The 22,231-nt window shown below is 57.6% G+C and overlaps 1 protein-coding gene across 1 annotated transcript; it reads left to right on the top strand.

The window, feature by feature from the left end:
• The first annotated feature begins 13,322 nt into the window (after positions 1 to 13,322).
• LOC135325554 (class I histocompatibility antigen, F10 alpha chain-like) lies at positions 13,323 to 15,969 on the top strand. The gene is made up of 7 exons (XM_064503666.1): positions 13,323 to 13,492; positions 13,687 to 14,087; positions 14,254 to 14,530; positions 14,671 to 14,945; positions 15,027 to 15,110; positions 15,242 to 15,274; positions 15,950 to 15,969. Exons 1-7 carry the CDS (start codon positions 13,323 to 13,325, stop codon positions 15,967 to 15,969), a joined length of 1,260 nt encoding a protein of 419 aa, XP_064359736.1.
• The last annotated feature ends 6,262 nt before the right edge of the window (positions 15,970 to 22,231 follow it).

Raw genomic sequence — 22,231 nt, forward strand, 5'->3', positions numbered from 1 at the left:
GTGAGCAGCTGCTGCCTTGGTGAGCCAGGGGCTAAGACGCAAAGAAGCCAGCCAAAGTACTCACAGTGGAAAGACAATGACAGAGCCAGAACGGATCTGGGAAGAAGCTGTCTTGGTGCCCGAGAGGACCGAATCCCTCATCTCTGGCATCTGCAAAGGGCAGAGACACAGGGGAAGACAGAGAAGAAGCTGCTTCTCCGAAACTTGGAAACAAGCCTCGCTCTTCCTCACAGCGGCTCCTCAATTCTGCAGAAGAGCAGCTGCGGGGCAATACTTCTGGAGGGAGCCTAGCAGGGAAAAACACAGAAGAAGAACTGGGCAGGGAGCTAGCGTTCCTTGAGGCTAGATAGCACTGTCCACGTACCCAGACAGCTTGTGGCAGGCCAAGAGAAAGCTCTTCGTTGCCACTTGGCTAGGGTTTCAAGGAGTGAGAAGGAGCGCTGCCAAAATGGGAAACTTACGGCCAGAAGAGCTTCTAGCAGCTGTGGAGAGCCGTTCAGCCTGCGCAGAAGGCCTTTGTGAAATCGCATCTTCACCTCTTTGCCTTTGATGATAAGCATGCCAACGCCCTCCAAAACAAGGGCCACATTCTGCCCATTCGCAAGGCAGCAGGAGAGAAGGTACATGGTCTTCTCTTCACAAGCTGCCACTGTTTTCCAAGGAACGGAGATGGCCACGGCTACGTGAGGATATTTCAGGGTCACAGCTTGCTTGTGCCCTAGGCAGCAACGAAAGAGCAGCACCGTCACGGACAGAGCACTGCAGCAGCCTCCAACCCAGTGCTGGGAGCTCGAAGGCCTTCCAGCAGCACAGGCCTACAGAGCTGTCTTCTTCAACCCCCTGCCAAAGCCCATCAAGGAGGCTCATGTCCTCCCTCCCCCGCAGAAATTCAAAGCACTTTGCCACCTCCTGGCCCAAGGCTACAGTAGTGCTTCCTTCCCAGGCTGATGTTCCCAGCACAGAGAAGACGGAGTCATCGGAAAGGAAAGGCCCCCTCCAGACACAGCTCCGAGCTCCTGCTGCCCCACAGCCATCCCCAGCCACACACTGCAGCTGCAGATGGCTTGGAGCCACTTCGAAGCACAGGCAGCTTGCAAGAGCCAGCAACAACGCTGCTCTTTCCCCTTCCAAGGGCTGCTGTGGCATAAACAGGGAGCAGCAGTTGGAAGGACGTGGCCCATGACACACCCCACCCGTGTCCCCAGGGGAAGCAGAAGTTTCACTCTCCCTTCTTACCCCCAACAGCGGCCTTATCATGGGTGAGGCCGTGCAGATCCACAAGGTTGCTGCAGAGGCGAAACGTGGGTCTACGAACAGTCAGAAGACCCTTCTTGCCAGCAACGAGTTGTTCTGCAACAACACTGAAGGTGCCCAGGTGAGGAATTCTCACGTCCTGCAGCCAGAGGAGAAGAGGAGAGAAGCATTAGGAGCATGGCAGATGGACGAACAGAGCCAAGACTTCTCTGAGCATGGCCATGGTGCTACGTGCCCTGCCCACACCCGGTGTACAAAGGGGCAAGATGGAGCCTTCTGGAGAGCTTGGGAGAAGCCTTGGAGAAGTCCTTGAGAAGAACATTGCAGATCGTTCCCTCCCCCTCCTCCTCCCCCTCTCAGCCTTACAAGGCAAGCCTGCCTCACCTCCAGCAGATCCATCAAAGGGTTTCCAAGAAGGCCCATTGACCTTGGAGAAATGTGCCAGGCTCTCGCTTTGGCCTTGCACTCTGCCAGGGGGCACCAGAGAAGGCCCAGAAAGCCTCCCACACTTCTGCAACTGCCCCTGCACTGGACATTTGCCATCTCCCTTTGGGGAGAACTTGGTCCGGGGCACAGCTGTCCTTTGCAGCATGCTTCTCCAGGGGGGCTTCCTTTGCTGTCAGAGGAGGGGCAGGACCATTGCACCCAATGGCACAGAGGGGTCAGGGCTGCTGCAGCCGCCGGGGCTGGAGGGGAGGAAGAGGATGGCCCACCCACCTTGTTCAGCACCAGCTTCTCCAGAACGTGGTCGCACACAGCAGCCCAGATGGGCACAGCCACTGCAAAGCAAGGCAAAGAAACGTCCTGCTCTGGGTGGGCCGGCGTCCTGGAGCTCCATCCCTGTCCCCAGCGCTGCCCCGGCCTCCCCTGGCAGCTCCCGCTCGGGGCTCGGGGCCTCCCGGCATCAGAGTTGGCCAAGAGCAGCCCCGGCACCTGGGCTGGCGCGGCCTCACCGGGACGCGTGGGCAGGGGCCGGGGCCGCGCAGCAGAGGACATCACACGGGATGTCCCCTATGACGCTCCTGCAGCAGCCCTGCGTGTAGCCAGCACGGTCTGTGCTCGGTGCTGTGGTGGGACTCAGCTGGTGGCACCAGGCCCCAAATCCATTGCAGATGCCCCGCGCTGTCTGTGCAGCATCCACTCGCAGCTCCCCTGCTGTCCCTGCCAGCCGTAGGTGCTTCTGCTGGACAACCCCGGCATCTCACGGGGCCCCGGAGCAGCAGGCTTAGGCCACGACATTGAGTATCTGCCCCAAATCACCTTACGGGCCCACAACACAGGCGCAGACATGTGTCTAAGCCACCAAAGGAAGGGAGCTCTCGTAAATACAGTGGTGGAGCCCAGGCAGAGACACAGCTCTGCGGATCACACATGTCTCCTGGGCTCAGCTGAGGAGCTCTGCAGGCTGCACTCCACTCCGTGCCCAAGGAGAAGTTTCCTTCTCCCAGGCATGGGCAGCTGGCGCGTTTCCTGCGGCCAGGGAATCCCCCCCAGCTGATGCCACACCAGGCTGTGTTTCCTCCTCTCGTGGGAAAAGGACACTGTACTTTAGTCTGCTTCTGGGTGAGGGTGGTGGAGCTGCCGGGGAATTCGATGGGCATTAGCTGCTGTTGTAGTGCAGCGCGGAAGGGCCGTTCTCAAAGGTTTCGCTTAAGCGATGAGAACGGGACTCGGTCTCGGCTTGGCAGCGTAAAATGATGAGCCCTGCACAGCTGCCATCACCGCTGCCGTGGAGAAAAAGGGCTTTGAAAAGAAGAAGGCCTGAAGGTGTGGGAGTCCAGGTGGAGTTGTAGCGCTTTTTTGAGAGCTTCCTCTTCTCCTGGCGTTGCTGAGGAGGGAAGGGAAAGGATGGGCACGAATGGGCCCAGCCTTCTCTGGAGCTGTGGCAAGATGTGCTTGTGTTTTAGAGCAGGTGTTGTTACCATCGCCCGGGACCGAAGCTGTAGTTCTCTCTGAACGTGCCATGGGGAAGGTTGCATTGTACTTTGTCTCTGCTGGCAGGCTGATGGTGGCAAGGTGTGAGTGAAGCCATCTCGACTGAAGCTTATGTCTTGCTGAAAGCTGAACTGGAGGACACAGCAATGTTTTGCCTCCTTGAGTTTTACCTTCTGAACTAGCCGACTCTGCTGAATGAGCATCTATTTTGATAGGAATATATTTGCGTTTACCATCTCCTACCCCCACCCAATACCTTCTGCTTGACTTTAGTAGTATCTGAACAGCAAGTCTTGCCTGTGGTCTCTGGAAGGTGAAGTTAAGGCTCTCCATGAGGTCGTAGGGACTTTTTGTGGCCCTGACACGAAAGGGAGATAGCGCAGTGGTGATAGCAGCAACTGGGATTGGGAGCCCAAGAGTTGAGAAGACCTGCTTTTGTTGAAGAAAGCCTTAAGAGCCGTGACGGTGCTTCCTAGTCTTTTTATGAAAGCAACTAGAAGAAGCTGAGAAGGTGCTTTCACTCTCCGTTCTACTTCTCCCAAGTAGAAGAGTTTGCAAGGCAAAACCCTCTTTGTATGAGCTGATCTGGTATTTGAACTGACTCTTGCCCTCTGCCTAGGGAGGAAGCAGCAGCTGCGGCTTCTTGGAAGACCTAGTTCTGAGCAGGGCTTTAGCATACGTTCTCCTCCGAGGCATGATATTATCTCTGCTGTTTGAAGGAATGAAACCAAAGAATGGATTGGGGTCATGTCCCGATCCAATATCGGGAGGGTTTCGTTACGATCCCAAGGATGAGATTAAGACGCTAACACCGGTCAAATATCGTACAACCTTTTAACTTTACTTTCCACAAAGTGGGGAGAAAAGGTGGGGAAAGGCGAAGGGGAGGTGAAGGGGGGAGGGGAAAGAGGGTAAGGGGAGAAGACAGCGAAAGCTGGAAAAGAAGAGAAGAAGCTAGCTACCACGACTCCGAGTCCGATGATGTTCTGCTGACTCCGTTCGAATTACAGCTCGAGCTGGGTGCCTCTGACGAGGGACTCCGAGCAAAGAAATCCCTGGGCAATTATACTTTCCAATCTGAGCTCTCCACCCTTCATGCGGTAGTTTGAACCAATAGTAATATTTTGGTCTGGGGTCTCCTGCTCCTTATTGGGTCTCATCCCTGTCTCTAGGTAGGCTGTTTCTCTTTACTGTTGAGGTTTCTGCTGACAGATGTGTCTTAATTGTTCGGGTCCCGCCCTTGTCTCTCAAGGCCCTGACAGAGAGGTGTTGTTCCAGCAATTAGCACTGCCCCAGCAGTGACAGTAGGTGTTATCTCCCAAGGTCCTGACGAAGGGGATATAATCCAGACCCCAAGATAGTCCAGACCCCCCAAATGAACACTGTTTCAGCAGTGAGAGGAGGCTTTGTTTCCCAGGGTCCTGGCACCCAAGGAGGCCTTATTTCAGAGCCTTGACATCCTCCCTTTCGGAGTGTGAAGCACAGGAATGCAGACTGCTTGCAACTCCCTTATCGTTCCAGTTTGAACCAGCTCTGAGGCCCTTTTCTTACTGAACTAGGTAAAAGTTCATTATTTTATCTAAGTGCGGCCTAAGGCTTCAACAAATTTAGCTCCTCATGCTAAGCAAGTTTTAGAGAAGTCGTGCTAAGCGGCTACCTCTAGACAGTTTCAGTTTGCTATTCCTTGACACAAGGATCCTGCCTGGAAAGTACCAAGTGTGATGACATGGCTCTAGGCCTGGCAGGGCAGGTGGGGTTTTTCCTGCATGCTGCCAGTGAGGGGAATGGGCTTGAGCAGCAGTGCTTGGATCCAGCAGGTCAGCCCCTGGGCGTGCAGCTGGTGCTGGCAGCAGGGCTTTGGTTTCCTGAGCGTGGGCCCCTCTTTGTGCATGAAGGCTGGCGTGGAGAGATGGTCCCCACGTGCCCCCGGGGGCAAAAGCAAGAAAAGCCCAAGCCCCGTGAGTAGGAAGAGGTGCACAGGTGAGGGCAGGGCCTGCTTGCCCCGGTGGCCTGGCGGTCCAGCAGCTGGACGTCCCGAAGGCGAGCCAGCAGCGAGGCACCAAGGCTGGGGGGTGTCACGCTTCATCAGGAGGAGAGTGTGCCCGTGTGCTGCGGTGAGGCTCAAGCCGGTGGCCAAGGTGGTGAGGAGAGCCCAAAAGTCGGCACCCCTGAGGGGAGAGGAGGATGCATGGAAGAGTGAGGAAGGGAGGGTATGGGAGGGCAAGGCAAAGGTGCAGGGTGATGTGGAGCAAAGAAAGCCTGGAGGGGCCCAGCGCAGTGCGTGCACGCCAACAGGGAAGTGCTTAGAGAGCAGCAGTCTGGAGAAATCAATCTCTGACAGCTTTTGTGGGAAATCTGCAGAGCCGGGCACCTGTTTCAGGGGTCTGTCCGCTAATGCCTGCAGCCTGGGGACCAGACAGGAGCACTTTGCAGTCTGTGTGCAGCTGCGGGCCTGCAGCGTGGCATGCCTGGAGCGCTGCGGTGGATGGCTGCAGCCTCTTTGGGAAGGCCCGTCTGGGAAGGGGCGGAGGGGCAGTTGGCCTTTCTGTGAGAAAGCAGCGGGAATGCAGGACGCTCTGCCTAGGGCTGGACGGTGAGGCATATGGGTGAGGCTTCGTGGCCCGAGCAAGAGGAGTGGTCTTGCAGTGGCTGGCTGTGTGCTCTAGAGGGCCTGAAGAAGGGCAGCATCTGCACGGTCTGGGAGGCAGAGAGGTGGGGAGAGGAAAATCCCTGCTGCGGCACAGATGGCAGCTCGGAGCTGGGCTCAGAAGCTGGCACCAGAGGCTTGGAGGCAAAGCCCTGGTGCTGGAGGTGCCCCCGGTGAGCAGCAAGGCCTTGTGATGTCGGTCCTAGCACGGTCACCACAAGGCCTTGTGATGCGGGTGCCCTGGTCACAGCAGGAGGTGGTCACGGGGGTCCCCATGGCAACGTGCAGGGCTTTGTGATGGGGGTGGCATCGTGCCCCCAAGGCCGTTGTGATGGGGCGGTGCCCGTGGTGACCGAGTCCGTGCTGGGAGCAGAGCCCCTGGGTGTGCCCTCTGAGGAGAGCAGCTCGCTGAGGAGGGAACAGCTCTCTTGAGTGCCAGAGTGGCAGGTGCGCAGGAGAAGCTCCTGCAGATGGACAAGGGGCGGCAGGCGAATGCCGGCTCCCAGCCCGTGGATGGGCTTTCTGTGAGGCCGAAGCGCAGAAGCAAGGTGAGCGGTGGGGCTGGAGGGAGAGGCAGGCAGCAGGGCCGGGAGCCGCACGGAAAGCATGAGGACGGTGGGGAAGAGGAGGTGGGGCAAGCGAGCCGGGCCTGATCTTCTCTGGCCAGGGGGTATTTCTTGCTGGTGCTGGGGATTTTCTGGTGCACAAAGCACACCGATCGGGGTGCTCCAAGGCCCAAATGGAGCCTGTGAGCTGTGCTGAGGGTCAGAGAGCACCTCTGGGCTTAGCGCAGCTGGGCCGTGCTTGGCCTTGAGCTTCCCTTCGACATGGGGCTGGGCTTTCCTGTGCCTGAGGGGCAGCTTGTACGAACGCAACCGCCTCCATCATGGGCTTTTTTCTCCTGCAGGGGGGCCAGCGGGAGCCGCGCGCAGCACTGCAACGCATCCCGACCCCGACTTCGTCGCACCGAAGGGACAGGCGGCCGTTGCTGCCCGGCCCACAGAGCTTGCAAGGCCTCGAACACCTCATTGCAGAGGTACCGAGCTGAGCAGCGATGGTGGCAAAGCCTCTGCCTGCCTGGCTGCAGCTGCGGAGAAGCAGGCGGGAAGCGGTGGGAGAGACCAGGAGGTCTCAGGCTCCTCAGGGGAACTGCCTTTGCCCCTGTCCTGCGCAGTGCTGATGAGCCCTGTCCCCATGCAGCCTTTGGGAGCAGGGTGGGAGCCACCTGCGTGGCAGAGCGCTGCCGCTGTGGAGGGCATCAGAGGTGCTGGAAATTGTGGGAAGGATGGAGAGTGGGGGCGGGGGCTGGGGGGGAGGAAAGGGCTGCAATCACTTTCCTGCCTCCTGGGCTTGGATTGCAGACGGTGAAGGACACTGCCAGAGATGTTCTCATCGCAGCGTTCAAGAGAGAAACGGAAACACTCCATCTGCCCAGCTTAGCACCTCGTGCACCCAAGGCAGCTAGGCAGCTCCTTGGAGGCCTGGAGGCCTCTGCAGCTAAAACGGCAGGATCTGCCCGTGGAAGCAAGCTGCCTGCTCTGGAGACATCCTGCAGATCTTCTGCAAGAGGCAGGGCCAAAGCCAGGGAGCAGCTGCCGCCTCTTAGTGCTGCTGTGATGTGTCTGGAGTGCAGGAAGAGCCTGGCAGAGGAAGGTCTACAGGCAGTGCGTCTTCCTTTGCCTGCCCTTCAACAAGGCAAGCGGGAAGCTGGGGCTCTGCCCCGGGCACTTCAAGCTCCTGTCCGCTGCTTGCCTGAGGCCAGGGCTGGGTCTTCCGCGCTGGGAAAAACAAGGCTGCTGCGAGCTGATGGTGCCAGGGCAAGTCTTCCTGTGCAAAGCCGGCAGCTGCCAGGAGGCACCTCCTTTGTCACGGGAGCACAGAGCATTCCTCAAAGGCAGATGCGAGGCATGCCAGCATGCAAGGAGCAGCATGAGCCATGGCCAGGCTGCCTGACAGAGCTAAGGCTGCCACCGTCGCTGCTGAGGGTGGCTTTTTCGAGAACTGTCAAAGGACTGTGCCAGGAGCTAGGTAGCAAGGTGCTGGCAGCTCCCAGAGATGCCTGTGCGCAGGAGACCAAGGCACAATGGTTGGAGACGATGGCGCACAGGCAGGACTTGGTGCGGAGCAAGGCCTCAGCGTCCCAAGGTGTTGAGGTGCAGCCTGCAGAAGGGCAAGTTTCCCCTGCTGAGAACCCCCAAGGAGAATCAGCCTCTTCTGGCGTGGGGGAGGTCCCGCAGTGGGAGACAATGGCCAAAGGTGTTTCACAGCAGGTTGGGCTCAGCAGCCCCCGCTTCGCAGGGGTGCCACCCAGCTCTGCCAAAGCCGTTGCTGGCAGCTGCCCCAGTGAAATGGTCACAGCAGAGTCCTCCTGGCCTTCCTGGCCTTCGCCTGCTGGCCTTATTCAGAGCATCCTTGCAGATGCGTGCATGGAATTGAGGGCTGAGAGCCAGAGACTTGCTGCACACAGCCCTGTAGCACCTGCCGCAGCTCTGGAATCCACAGGCCTTGAGCTCGTGTCTGCAGCCTGGAGCTGTGCTGATGACATGAGTCTTGGACGTGACCGGCAGCTGGTGCAGCCTGATGTGGACAAAGGCACAAAGGAGCTCAGTGCAGCCGTGCCACGGAAGATATCGGCACACGCCCTTGGTCTAGCAGCAGTGGCAAAGAGAGCCCAAGAGGAGAGCAGCGAGCATGGCAAAAGCACAGCTGCCACAGCTCTGCAAGGGCCTGATGCCCACACTCGTGATGGCAAAAGGAAGGTCACAGAGGCCGGTGCACCAGCTTCCCCAGGCAGGGGCCATGGACTGGTCACACTAGGATGGCAGCTTGCAGTGCAGAGGCCCAAACAGCAGCCTCTGGGCATCATCTGTCGCCTTTGAGGCACGCCGCTGCACATACACCCCGACAACCCCGCGCAGTATCTCGCCGTGCTCTCAATCAAAACAGAGACGCTGGAGGAGCTCGACAGGAGCTGCGTGGCGCGCACTGGGCAGAGCTTGGCCCAGCTGCGAGAAGCCTTTCTGGACAGGAAGGAGCCGAGGCCGAAGGAGAGGGAGGTCGAGGAAGAGGAGGGCAAGGGGAAACGTTTCTCCCTGACAGCATCGGGATGCCTCAATGTTCGCCCCAAGGAGGTGAGTGCAAAGGGTGGGCCGGGGCAGATGGTGACCCTCCGTGTGCTGGGGCCAGCCGCTGCGCCCTGCTGCAACAGCGTGATGGTGGCAGTGCTGGCAGGGCTGCGGGGGGCATTGCTGGTGGGAAAAGCAGCTGCCTTCACAAATCTCCCTCTCTGGCTTCAGCTCTGTGCCAGAAACTCCTTCTATAACCTGTGGCAACCGGAGGTGACGCGAGTGGAGCTCCTCAAGGACGCGAGGTCCAAGTGGGAGGTGCAGGAGCGGCTGTACGCCCATGCGCCCAGGAGGGAGCTGGGAGCTGGGAAGAGAGGCCGGGGAGCGCCGGAGGATGCTGGCATGGAGTGGAGTGATGAGGAAGAGGACGTTGATGAAGAGCCTTTGCAATGGGAGGAGCTGGAGAAAAACACGGCCTTGGTCATGAGCTGGGTCAGACCGAGCCTCAGGAGCCTCTTGGCAGACCCAGAGCCGTGCCCTGAGGAGGTGCCCTGCTCACCCGTTGTGAAGGGCAGAGATGCTGCCAGGGAGGCAGCTGGTGACCTGCAGAGCACGCCTCTGGCCCCAGCAGTGCCCCAAGGAGCCGAGGCAGCGGCATCTCCTTTGGCAGGAGGCTGCCAGGATGCGGGGGACAGTGTGCCTCTGTCCCCATCGGCCAGCACAGGGACAAAGGCGGAGGCCTCCCCCACAGCCAGAGACCCTGAGGATGCAGGGGAAAATGCTCCTCTGCCTCCATCGCTTCCCGCAGAGGCTGCGCCAGAGGCCTCCCACTTGTGCGGAGGCCCTTGTGGGGAGAGCAACAGCCTGCCTCTCCAACCACCGTTCCCCGAAGAAAGCGCAGCAGAAGGCTCTGCCCTGGCCGCAGGCCTTCCTCACCAGGTGAGCAAGGAGCATGGCGTCGGCACCCACCACCCAGGGGAGGTGCGGTGTGAGCAGTGTCTGGGGTGTGCAGGGTGGGTGAGAAGAGCTGCCCCATCGCATGGGTCCTCCCCGGCCGTGGTGAGAAGCTGTCCCCCCAACCCTTTGCCCTCTGCACTCTCTGCCCTGGGGAAGATGCCTGGTGCTCTGTGTTTCCAAGTGCCAGAGGCCCAGGGCTGACGTGCCCTGCCCGGCCTGCACAGCACCCAGCCCTGGGGCATGGATGCTGAGCGAGGAGGGCAGGGGCAGCCCCAGCAGCAGCCGCCTCCCACAGCCAGCGAGCCAGCCCCCTTGTGCCCCGCACCCGGCCACCTCCATCCCCCGCTGCCCGTCGTGGCCCCCGGCCCAGCCCTGCTGCTACGGCCCCAAGACAAGCCTTGTGCCACTGCCCAGCCAGCTGCATGTGCCTCCCCTTGGGGCTCGCGGCCACTCACAGCATCCCCCCACCCCAGACCCTTTCCCCCCTCACATATCCCAGGGCACCAGGATGCTGAGCATGGCCAGCTGATACCACACAGGGGTGTGTTGCTGCTCTCCCCATGCAGGTTGCCTGGGAGCCCAAAGAGGAGCACAAGTCGTCGTCTTCCCTCCGGCCCACGCCAGAGGTGGACTCAGGTAGGTACCCAAGTCGAGAGCCGCTCTGGGGACGGCACAGCGAGCGGCACTGAGGTTGGCAGCAGGAAGCACCCAGGGGCTGGCCATGCCGAGGCCAGGAGCCCTCAGGAAAGCCCTTGGTGCCAGGGACAGGCGGGTGCTTGCCCTGCGCCTGCCCAGCCCCTCGCCCACGGCTCTCCTTCCTCCACAGGCATCACCGCCCTTCCGCATGCTGCGGCTTCCAGGCGATGGCCGTCGCGGCTCAGGGCAGCGCTTCGGGCTCTGCGCAGAGCTTTTAGCTGCCGCTGTGTCTCAGGGCAGTGAGAGGAACAGCGCGAGGATGCAGCTGCCAGACAGGTCGCCCGAGATGGGGCATGGCAAAGAGGCAGAGCGACGGAGGCTCTCTCCTGGCTGCTACAGCAATGCTGCCGCATCGTGTCCCACTGCACATGTTCTGCTCCAAATAAACCCTCGGCAGCTGTTCCCGCCGTGTTACTTGGTGTCAGGGAACTGTCAGGAGAAAGACTAGTGCAGGCGCTGCCAAGGAAGGCAGTCAGGGCTGCAGAGAAAGCCCTACAAGCAGTCGCAGAGTGAGAGAGCAGCTGGGGTGGGAAGGGTCTTCCGGAGGTGTCTGCTGCAACCTCCTGCTGCAAGTGGAGGCAAGCGGAGGAGGTTTCGCAGGGCCTGTCAGGGTCGAGCTCTGACCGTCTCTGGCGATGGATTCCCGCACGGCCCTGGCACCCTGCTCCAGTGTTGCACCACCATTCGGCTTCCAAGGCCATTTGCAGTCTCTGAGGGGAATTTTCCCTGCTGCAAGCTGTGCCGTTGCCCTCAACCTGTCCCCAGGCCCCTCAGGACGTCTCTGGCTCCATGCTCTCTGCACGCTCCCGTTAGGCTCTTGCAGGCAGCAGTGAGATTCCCCCTACGCCTTCTCTTCTGCCGGCTGCACCAAGCCAGCACCCTTGGCCTCTGCTCCTGTGTGCTGTGCTGCAGCTGCCAGGCAGCTTGGGGGCCTGCGCTGGGCTTGCTGCAGTGTGGCCCCATCTGTGTGGGGCAGGGGGCTGGGGATATGGTGCAATGGGGCGGGGGCTGGGATATGGGTGCAATAGGGCGGGGGCCTGGGGATGTGAGTGCAATGGGGCAGAGGGCTGGGGATATGGGTGCAATGGGGCAGGGGGGCTGGGGATACGGGTGCAACGGGGCTGGGGGCTGGGGAGATGGGTGCAATGGGGCAGGGGGCTAGGACCATGGGTGCAATGGGGCGGGGAGGCTTGGGATATGGGCGCAATGGGGCAGAAGCCTGGGGACGTGGGTGCAATGGGGCAGGGGGCTGGGACCATGGGTGCAATGGGGGTGGACACCTGGGTCCATGGGTGGTGGTGGGTGTTGATGTGACCTCACGCCTGCGTCCATGGGTGGTGGTGGGTGTTGATGTGACCTCATGCCTGAGTCCAGGGGTGCAATGGGGGTGGACACCTGGGTCCATGGGTGGTGGTGGGTGCTGATGGGGTGGCCACCTGGGCCCATGGGTGACAACACGGGTGCAATGGGGCTGGACACCTGGGTCCATGGGTGGTGGTGGGTGCTGATGGGTGGCCACCTGGGCCCATGGGTGATAACACGGGTGCAATGGGGCTGGACACCTGGGTCCATGGGTGGCGGACGGTGCTGATGGGGTTGGACAGCTGGCTCCATGGATGGGTGTGGGTGCTGATGGGACTGGACACCTGGCTCCAGGGGTGCAACGGGGCTGGACGCCTGGGTCCCCGGGCAGCTCCTCACCCATGGGTGCCACCTTGGGCAGGTTTCCACATCTTCCAGTAGACCTATGGGTGCCGGGGGTGGGCCGGGGGCCACCTACCAGCACTCGGCCTTCGATGGGCGCCACTCCCTGAGCTCCCACTGCTGGCCCCGTGTCCCCATCACCATGTCCCTGTGGTCTCCTGTCCCTATCCCTGCCCCCGTCCCTGCATCCTCGGGTCCCCATCTCCACCGCCGGGTCCCCGTCCCTTGGCCGAGCCAAACTCCATCCCCGGAGCTGACCCCTGTCCCCACCGTGTCCCCCCATCCCTGTGACAGAGCCAACTCCATCAGCATCCCCACAGCATCCCCGTCCCCACAGTGTCCCCATCCCCACAGCATCCCCATTCGCCTGCCGTCCTCGTCCTCACCATGTCCCCGTCCCCACGGTGTCCCTGTCCCCACCACGTCCCCCTGCCCGTGACAGAGCCAACTCCATCCCATCCCAATGGTGTCCCCGTCCACACATCGTCCCCAACCCCACATCATCCCCATCCCCACAGTGTCCCCCTGCCCCTGTGACAGAGCCAACTCCATCTCCATCCCCACATCGTCCCCATCCCCACGGCATCCCATCCCCACATCGTCTCCATCCCCATGGCGTCCCATCCCCACATCGTCCCCATCCCCACATCATCCCCATCCCCACATCATCCCCGTCCCCCCAGCGTCCCCGTCCCCACATCATCCCCATCCCCACATCATCCCCGTCCCCCCAGTGTCCCCGTCCCCACATCATCTCCATCCCCACATCGTCCTCGTCCTCCCACATCGCCTCCGCGCTCCCGCCCACCACGCGCTCCGCAGAGATCTGCCCGGTGCCCGGTGGCGTCACCACTGCCGCGCCACGCCATTGGCGGGCGGCCGCCGGCGGGGCCAATGGCTGCGCGACAAGGCGGGGCGGGAGCCGCAGCTCGGCCCTGCGCAGCGACCTCCGCGCGCGCCCTTGCTGTCGCTTCTCCCAACCTGCCGCGCCGGGATCTGCCCAGCGCCTGGTGACGCCTGGGTCGACGCGAGCTGCTATTGGCGGGTGGGACAGAGCGCAGCCAATGGCGGTGCGCCGCAGCGGAGCCAATGGCGGCGCGGGGGCATGGCACCCGTGGGCTTTGGCGCTGTGTGAGGGCGGCAGCAATGGCAGCGAGGAGGCCGGAGCGGGGCGGGCGATGGGGCCGGGGCTGCTGCTGGCGCTGGCGCTGCTGCAGGGGGGCGGCGGCGAGTGGTGAGTGCGGGCGGGGACCCCGGCCCCCCTCTGCCCCCCCTTGCCGCTGGGCTCCCCGTCAGCGGCCCCACGGACCGGTCTGTAACCGCCCCCGGGTGGTGCTGCCCCCCCGACCTGCCCCCCGGGACATGCTACCCCCCTGGACACCCCCGGGATGTGCTGCCCCCCCGGAGCCCCCCAACCTGCTCCCCCAGGACGTGCTGCCCCCCCAACCTGAACCCTGGGACATGCTGCCCCCCCGACCCGCCCGTCTTGTCCCCCCAGGACATCTTGATTCCCCAGATGCCCCCCAATGTGCCCCCCCGGCCCCTCACTGCACCCCGTGTCCCTGCAGGCCCCCACTCCCTGCGCTACTTCAACACCACCGTGACGGAGCCCAGCCCGGGGCTGCCCGCCTTCATCTCCGTGGGCTACGTGGACGGAGAGCTCATCACTCGCTACGACAGCGAGATGCAGAGAGTGGTGCCGGGCGCGGCCTGGATGGAGCAGGAGGGTCAGGACCACTGGGACGAGGAGACCCGGATCAATCAGGACTGTCAGGAGACTTTCCGTGTGTACCTGGACACGCTGCAGAAGCGCTACAACCAGAGTGGGGGTGAGCACGGGCCGGGGCTCCAGGGGCCGGGCCGGGGCTCCCGGCGGCAGCCGCTCGCCGTCAGCGCTGGGGGCTGCGGGGCTGGGGTGCCCCCGGCCCTGCGCTGGGTGCCGGGTCCGAGCCCCTCTGCTGCCCCTGAGCCCCCGTCTCCCTGCTTGTGTCTCAGGGTATCACACTGTGCAGCGCACGTACGGCTGTGACCTCCTGGAGGATGGCGGGACCCGGGGGTTTATGCAGCTTGGCTACGACGGGAAGGACTTCATCGCCTTCGACAAGGACACGCTGACATTCGTCACAGCGGATGCTGCTGCGCTAATCACGAAGAGGAAGTGGGAGGCTGAGAATGAGCCTGAGCGCTGGAAGCACTACCTGGAGAACAGCTGCATCGAGGGGCTGCGGAGATACGTGGAGCACGGGAGGGCCGCGCTGGTGAGGGCGAGGCGGGACCCCCCGGACACAGGGACGGGCCCTGGGCTTGGCGCTGGGCCCGGGCGCCCGAGGGTGCTGCTGGCGGCGCGGTGCAGCGTGTGCATCCGGGCCTGGGCGCCAGCTGCCTGACCTCCCTCCCTCGCGCCGTCTCCCCAGAGCGCCCCACGGTGAGAGTGTCGGCCAAGGAGAGCCACGGCTTCGTGACCCTGTCGTGCCGGGCTCACGGCTTCTACCCGCGGCCCATCAGCATCAGCTGGCTGAAAAAGGGCCGCGTCCAAGCCCAGGAGACCAAGCGGGGCAGCGTCACGCCCAATGGCGACGGCACCTACCATGCCTGGGCCAGCATTGAGGGCCTCCCCGCAGAGAAGCACGAGTACCAGTGCTGCATGGAGCATGCCAGCCTGCCGGAGCCCGGCCTCTTCTCCTGGGGTGAGCGCGGGTGGCCAGAGCTCGCGGAGTGCCTGCTGGGGGCAGCTCCCAGCCCCTGCTCCCGGCCCCACTCTCTTCCAGAGCCGCCGAGCTCCCTGCTGCCCGTTGTCCTTGGGGCGGTCATCGCTGTGGTGGTTGTCATCGCGGTCTGGAAGAGCAGATGGGGTAAAGCTCCAGGGCCGAGGAGGCGGTGGGAGGGAGGCCGGGAGGAGAAGGGGCTCGAGCCGGAGCCCTGGGGCCGGAGCAGAGCCGGGCCGTGAGGGGCCGCGTGGCCTGATGCCTCTTTCTTCCCGCAGGGAGGAAGGAGCAGGGGTACGCGATCGCCAAAGGTGAGTGCCGGGGCCGCGCCGTTCCAGGCCGTGCCTGGCAGCGGGGCAGCATTTGCTCTCTGGTTTCTGGCAGCCGCGGGGCTGGCGCATCCCGTCCCCCGCCTGCCCCAATCTCCCCTCTTCCGTGCCCCACAGCTTTTCCCCGGCTGCAGGGCAGGGAAAGGGTTGGCGTCCCGCCGCTGGAGGCTGAGGCGCCCGGGCGCTGCCCTCTGCTCCTGGCGCCTGTGAGGCGGCTCCAGGGCCGGGTTCTGGCCCAGCGGGCTCTGCCCTGGCCCGGCTTTGCCCGCGGCTGGTGCGGGGCCCGCAATGCCACTGGCACGGGGCCGGGGCTCACTGCCGCTCCTCTCTCACAGGCCACGACGGGACATCCAGCAGCTCCGGAATGGGTCAGAGCGGGTGCTGGGAGCAGGGCGGGGGGCCCCGGCCCGGCGCGATACCAGGCTGGCACCCACCATGGGGCTGCCGGCCGGCCGGGCGCTGCGGCTGGGTCCTCGGGGGCTTCTGCCTGCTCCCCTGCCTCCGGGAGGGGGGATTTAGCCCCGCAGCGCAGCTCCCGTGGGGGACGGCAACGTGGGGCCGGGACCTGCAGGACAGGGAGTGCACGGGGGTGCGGGGGTACCCCCCGTCCCCCACACCTCTGCCTTTATTGATTTTTTTCCTCTCTTGGCTTTGCAGGAAGCAATGCCGCCATTTAAGCGCTCCGTCCTGGTAAGCGAGGGGCCGCAGCCAGACCCGGCGGCACAGGCAGCGGGGCCCAGCCCGCCCGAGCACCTGCCGTCTCCTCGCTGCAGCTCCCGGGACGCCGCCAAGTCCCCTCGGCTCCCACAGCCCGGGAGCAGCAGCACCCGACACCCCGCTCGAGGCTAAACCCGCCCTGTTTGGGTGCTCGGGCGCTGCGGGGTGCAGGTGGGCACCTGGGGGCAGGTCGGGGGGCTCAGGCTTTTGTCTCACTGCGCCTTGGATCTGCTCCCTGGCTCCGACGTGCTGCAAAAAGCTGTGAAGGTGGCGGGAAGCCCCCAGAGAAGAGGAGCGCTCGGAGCCTGCTTCTGCCGTGGTCCCAGCTCTGAGCTGGGGTAAAACTCACCGGTTTTATCAGTGTGTGAGGCAGGGTTTCCATCTGCCAGTTGCCTGGGAAATAGAGAATTTGCTGGATTTTTTCAGCACTTGTCCTGGTGGCTCTCTTCGAACAAGAACGCTGTTTTTGCGGTGGGCCTCTTCGAACAAGAACGCTGTTTCTGTGGTGGGCCTCTGAACAAGAACGCTGTTTTTTTGGTGCATCTCGTAGCACAGGAACGTTGTTTTTAGGTGTGTCTGTTACGACAACAATGCTGTTTTCTGACTGTACTGTTATGGAAATTAAGCTTGTTGTCCACCATAACAGGGCCTGACCCTAGGTTCCCGCAAGTAAAGTTCAGGGCCAAATCAAAGCAAATTAAATAATTACATTTTAGTTACACGCGTGCAGTAATTACAGCTCGAGCTGGGTGCCTCCAAAGAGAGACCCCAACAAAAAAAAATCCTGGGCAATTATAGTTTTTTCAGCTTAAGTTTCCCACCCTTCACGCGGTAGTTAGACCAATAGTAATTTTTTGGTCTGGGGTCTCCTGCTCCTCACTGGGTCTCATCGTCATTCTTAGGTAAGCTGTTTTTCTCCTTATTTTTGTTTTTTGCGGTCTCTGGTGATGGTTGTACCTCTGTTTTTGTCGGGTCTTACTGTTGTGTCTTAAGGTCCTGAGAAGGAGGAGGAGGAGGTGATTCTAAATCATAACAATGAACACTGCCCCAGCAGTGAGCTAAGGCTTTGTCCCTCAAGGTCCTAATGCCCTGCACTGGTCTTATTTCAAAGCCTTGACACCCTCCCTTTGGGAGTGTGAGACGCAGGAATGCAGACTGCTTGTAACTCCCTTATCTTCCCAGCTTGAACCAGCTCTGAGGCCCTTTTCTTACTGAACTAGGTAAAAGTTCGTTATTTTCTCTAAGTGCGGCTTAAGGCTTCAACAAATTTAGCTCCTCATGCTAAGCAAGTTTTATAGAAGTTGTGCTATGCAGCTACCTCTAGACAGTTTCAGTTTGCTATTCTTTAACAGTTCCCCCCTTTGTTTTTATGAAGCATCCCTGCTAATACTTGAAACAGAGTTCTCGAAGCCTTTCAAGGCATACTATCACGTTCCATAATCTTATACATAATATGATCGTAAGCAATAAGCATAACACAGTTAAAGTTAACACAACTACTACTGGGTGCAACACGTGATTATAAATCGCTGTTGTAGTTGGTGACCACCCTAGAAGAGTTTCCCAGCCATGATGTTCTCCGTCCCTTTTTACCCTTTCTAAGATATGATGTATCTCTTCCGCATCATGGTGAATGGTGATTAGAGTTTTCTGTCCACTGCTCGGGATGCGCTCTAGCAGTCGATGGAAATCATCATGTTGTGGTAGTTTCTTTAACAGGGTGAGATTCATCCCAATGCGGGTAGGTAGTAAATTATGAATTAATGTATAATTAGATTGTAACAATTGATAAGATCTAATAGGAGCTGAATAATTAAAGCTGCATCCCATAATCTTTGGTAAAGTTACAAATACAAATATTTGAGTGATTACTTGTATCTACAACAATGTTATCTATGAATATAAGATTACAAAGTGTTCTTACACATACACATCCTTTTGCAACATATACAAGTACAGTTCAACTTTAACAGCAAAATAAGAACATAGTATGACAGTATATGGCATGTTCCAGTTAGGTTTTACCTTGGATTTTTGAGAAAATACTTTAACTAAAACTTCATCCCCAAGCTGTATACCAAGCACTTGTATTTCAGGTGGTGTGGATTGATATCATTGAGCATATATATATATATTTTTTTAAGATTTTCAATCCTTTTTGCATATTTAGAACATACTGGGTTAGTCATTCATCTCTGTCTAACAGGCTGGTCTTAGCTGGAATAATAAGTCCCTAGTACAGCTAAATGTCTCCCAAAGAGAATCTCTGCTGGTGTTAGTCCTGTGGGTTGCCATGGGGCATTTCAAACATCCCATAGAGTTAAGTTTAATGCTTCTGGCCATTTCAGGCTAGCATGTGTGCATTTCTTGCTATTTTCTCTTTTAATGTTCTATTCATTCTTTCTACTTCTCCTGAAGATTGTGGGTGATAAGGGGTACATAGGTTTCTTTTTATGCCTAATGATTTCTATAACTGAGTGATTATGCTTGCCGTAAAATGGGCACCCCGTCTGAATCAATGGCTTCTGGGACCCCATACCTGGGTATGATTTCTTTCAGTAAGGCTTTTACCACTCCCCCTGTGTCGGCCTTTCTTGTTGGGAAAGCTTCTACCCAGCCTGATAACTGATCTACTATCACTAACAAGTGTTTGTACCCATTGGCAGATGGCATACCCGCATAATCTATTTGTAACCTCTGGAAAGGGAAGTAGGCCCATGGTCATCCCCCTAACTCTGAGCTTGGTTTGTTACTTGAAAACTTCTGGCAGGTCGGGCAGCTATTTGTTATTCTTTTAGCAGCCGCGTAAATTCCTGGAGCAGCCCATACTTTCTGTACCTGCTTAGCTATTGCCTCGGCTCCCCCATGAGCTTTATCGTGAAACCACCTAGCTATAGTAGTTAAATATTTTTTGGTAGAATTGGTTTTTCCCCAATTGTCCATATTCCATCATCATTTTGTTTTGCTTCCTACTGTTCCCATTGTTTTTTCTCTTCCACTGAGCAGTCTTTTTCATACATAGTTTTGGGGTCTGTTAAGTTTGGCCATTCACTCTGGTCCATCCTTGGAACTGCCCCCATACATTCTCTCAGAGGTTGTCGAGCTGCAGCCCTCGTAGCAGCGTCTGCTAAAGCATTTCCTCTGCTAATTTCTGTAGTGTCTTTAGTATGGGCTGGGCAGTGTATTACCGCAATTACTTTGGGCAGTTGAACTGCTTCCAGCAAATTATGTATTTCTTCTCCATTAGCTAATTTCTTTCCTGATGACGAAAAGAATCCTCGCTCTTTCCATAACATCCCTGTTGCATGACACACTCCAAATGCATATTTAGAATCGGTGTAGATATTTACCCGCAAGCTCTTACCTATTTTTGCTGCTTGGGTCAATGCTATTAATTCTGCTCCTTGAACACTTACTGATGGAGACAAAGGATTGGCCTCGAGCACCTCAAAGACGTTAGTGACAGCATAGCCGGAGTGGAGCCTTCCGTCCAAATAATAGGATGATCCATCTGTAAACAGAACTAAGTCCGGGTTCTCCAAAGGTTCATCTTTAAGGTCCTCCCGGGGCTTGCTCGAGCTGACAACCACCTGCTCACAGGAATGATGTGGCTCTCCATCCTCCGGTAGAGGCAATAGCGTTGCTGGATTCAAAATCTTGCATCTTTTTAAAGTCACATTATCTGCATGCAGTATTATCAGTTCATAGCGGTGAGCTCTCTGTGGGGATAGTGCTTGAGTCGCGTATTGTTTCATTAACAGTTCTACTTCATGTGGCACATACAGTCAATGAATGACCCCAAACTACAGGTCGTGTTTTTTCAAGAAGAGCTGCATTAGCTGCTACTGCTCTGATGCATCCTGGAGTGCCTTTAGCTACCTCATCTAGTTGCGTGGAGTAATAGGCCACTGGTCTACGGTGAGGGCCTAGTTTTTGGGTGAGTACCCCACTTGCTACTCCCTGTCGTTCATGGACAAATAATTCAAATAGTTTGCTATAATCTGGTAACCCTAGAGCAGGGGCTGAAACCAATGCTTTTTTCACAGATGTAAAAGCTTTCTCCCTTTCTGGGCCCCAGGCCAAAGGCTCTATCTCCTCCTTTTTTGTTGCCTGTACCAGAGGCTTAGTAAATTCTGCTAACCCAGGAATCCACGGTCGGCAGAATCCTACAGCTCCTAAAAATCCCCTAAGCTGTTTTTTTGTTACAGGACGAGGCATATCAAGAATTGTCTTTACTCGTTCTGGATCAACTAACCTGTGTCCTTCTTTTAAGATAAAACCCAAATATTTTACCTCTCTTTGACACAGCTGGAGTTTAGACAGAGATGCCCGATGCCCTTCTTCTGCAAGAGCGTTACATAGAGAAACAGTATCTTTTAAACATGTCTCATAATCTTTACTTGCTAATAACAAATCATCTACATATTGTATTAATACAGAATGTCCTGGAAGTTCGATATATGAGCGGTCATTTTTAAGTATACGCGAAAAAATAGTCGGAGACCCAGTAAATCCCTGTGGCAGCCTTGTCCAAGTTAATTGTTGTCCCTTCCAAGTGAAAGCAAAGAGATCTTGGCTATCTTCAGCTATCGGTATACTAAAAAAGGCTGCGGTTAGGTCAATCACAGTAAAATAAGTTGCCCAATGGGGTATCTGTAGTAAAATGGTTGATGGGTCGGGGACTACTGGATGTGGAGCAACTACATGTTGGTTTCTAGCCCTTAAATCTTGTACAAAGCGATACTCTGGATCGCCATCAGCATCTTGCCTGTTCTTTTTAACTGGCAGAATTGGGGTGTTATATGGGGATTCACAGACTCTAAGGATACCCAGTTTCAGATAATGATTGATTTGTTTTTGGATACTCTTCTCTGCTTCCTTTGGGATAGGATATTGTTTAACTGCAGGAGGCAACCCCCCTTTGTTTTCATCGAGACTGGACTGGCTGGTTTTAGTAGTCCCACATCCATTCCTGAAGAGCTCCATAACTTTTTAGAAACTGATTCTAAACCTGTTGGAATTTGCAGATTAGTTGACTCTGGTTCTGGTGTCTTAGCCAGAACACATGAACCCATAATTATTAGCTTTATCCCTTCCGGCTGTAAGCAGATCTGAGTATCCAAGGCTTGCAGGAGATCTCTCCCCAAAAGGCATATGGGTGCGTTTGTGGAAATTATAAAATGTCCCCACACTGTTTTACCCCCAATAGTGAGTAATAAGGGCTTAGATAACATTCGTTCGCCTTTTCCCATCACTCCTTGCATCACTATTTTATCTGATGACTTGCATCCTTTAGGCTCAAAATTTAAAAGGGAAAGGGTGGCTCCAGTATCCACTAGAAAGGGAACTTCTAAACCTTCTATATTTGCCATTACATGACCCTCAAAATCCAAATCTACATCCCATAAATTTACCCCAATTTCCACAGTATTTTCTGAGTCTCCTGTTTCCTCTCATTGTGGATTGACTGGGAATCGCCTGGTCTCCTCCTTAGTGTTTGATTGTCTCATGCCGGTTCCTCTGTTCCTAACTACACGGGGCCTCACTGGGCACTCCCGCTGCCAGTGTCCTTGTTCCCCACAATAATAACAAACATCATTAACTCCTGACTGTACAGCACGTTCACTTTGACTCCATCTATCTCTCCTGGCTCTTTCACGTCCCCTCCCCCTGGGTCCTTTAAATCCATCTCTTAACACAGCTGCTAACACACTAACTTCCTCTTTTTTTTTGCTGTCTCTTTTCTTTTGCCCTCTCCTCCTCTCGACTATTATAGACAAATGTGGCTAAACGTAATATTTCATCCATTTGCTTTCCTGGCCAGTCAGGGACATGTTTGGAAAAATACTTTTTAATGTCCGGGGCTGCTTGGTCTACAGATGTAGAAATCATTAACGGCCTGTTAGCCTCAGCTTCTGGGTCTAGTCCTCCCCCATACATTCTGACTTGCTTAATTAGCCTAGCAAAGAAAGCCGAGGGGTGTTCCTCTGCCTGTTGCTGACACTCCCTTACTTTAGACCAATTTGCAGTCTTTTGTCCTGCCAAAGGTATAGCTTCTTCTAAGCCCTCTCTGGCTAATTGCAACTGCCTGTAATCTGCATCTACATTATGATTCCACCCGGGGTCCACAGCTGGCCAGGCTGTTGGAGCAGCCCCAACACCCCCCTCTGCTGCCCAACGGTGGTTTGCATCCAAAATTGAGCACCTTTCATCTGGAGTGAA

Source organism: Dromaius novaehollandiae, unplaced genomic scaffold (assembly GCF_036370855.1).
Source record: "Dromaius novaehollandiae isolate bDroNov1 unplaced genomic scaffold, bDroNov1.hap1 HAP1_SCAFFOLD_31, whole genome shotgun sequence".
Lineage (NCBI taxonomy): Eukaryota > Metazoa > Chordata > Aves > Casuariiformes > Dromaiidae > Dromaius > Dromaius novaehollandiae.

Excerpts from the sequence above, each read along its gene's own strand:
- LOC135325554 (XM_064503666.1), top strand. The coding sequence starts at position 13,323 with ATGGCGGTGCGCCGCAGCGGAGCCAATGGCGGCGCGGGGGCATGGCAC. Across the intron at positions 13,493-13,686 it reads CAGGGGGGCGGCGGCGAGTG|GACGTGCTGCCCCCCCAACC; the intron begins GTGAGTGCGGGC and ends CTGCTCCCCCAG. Across the intron at positions 14,088-14,253 it reads GCGCTACAACCAGAGTGGGG|GGTATCACACTGTGCAGCGC; the intron begins GTGAGCACGGGC and ends CTTGTGTCTCAG.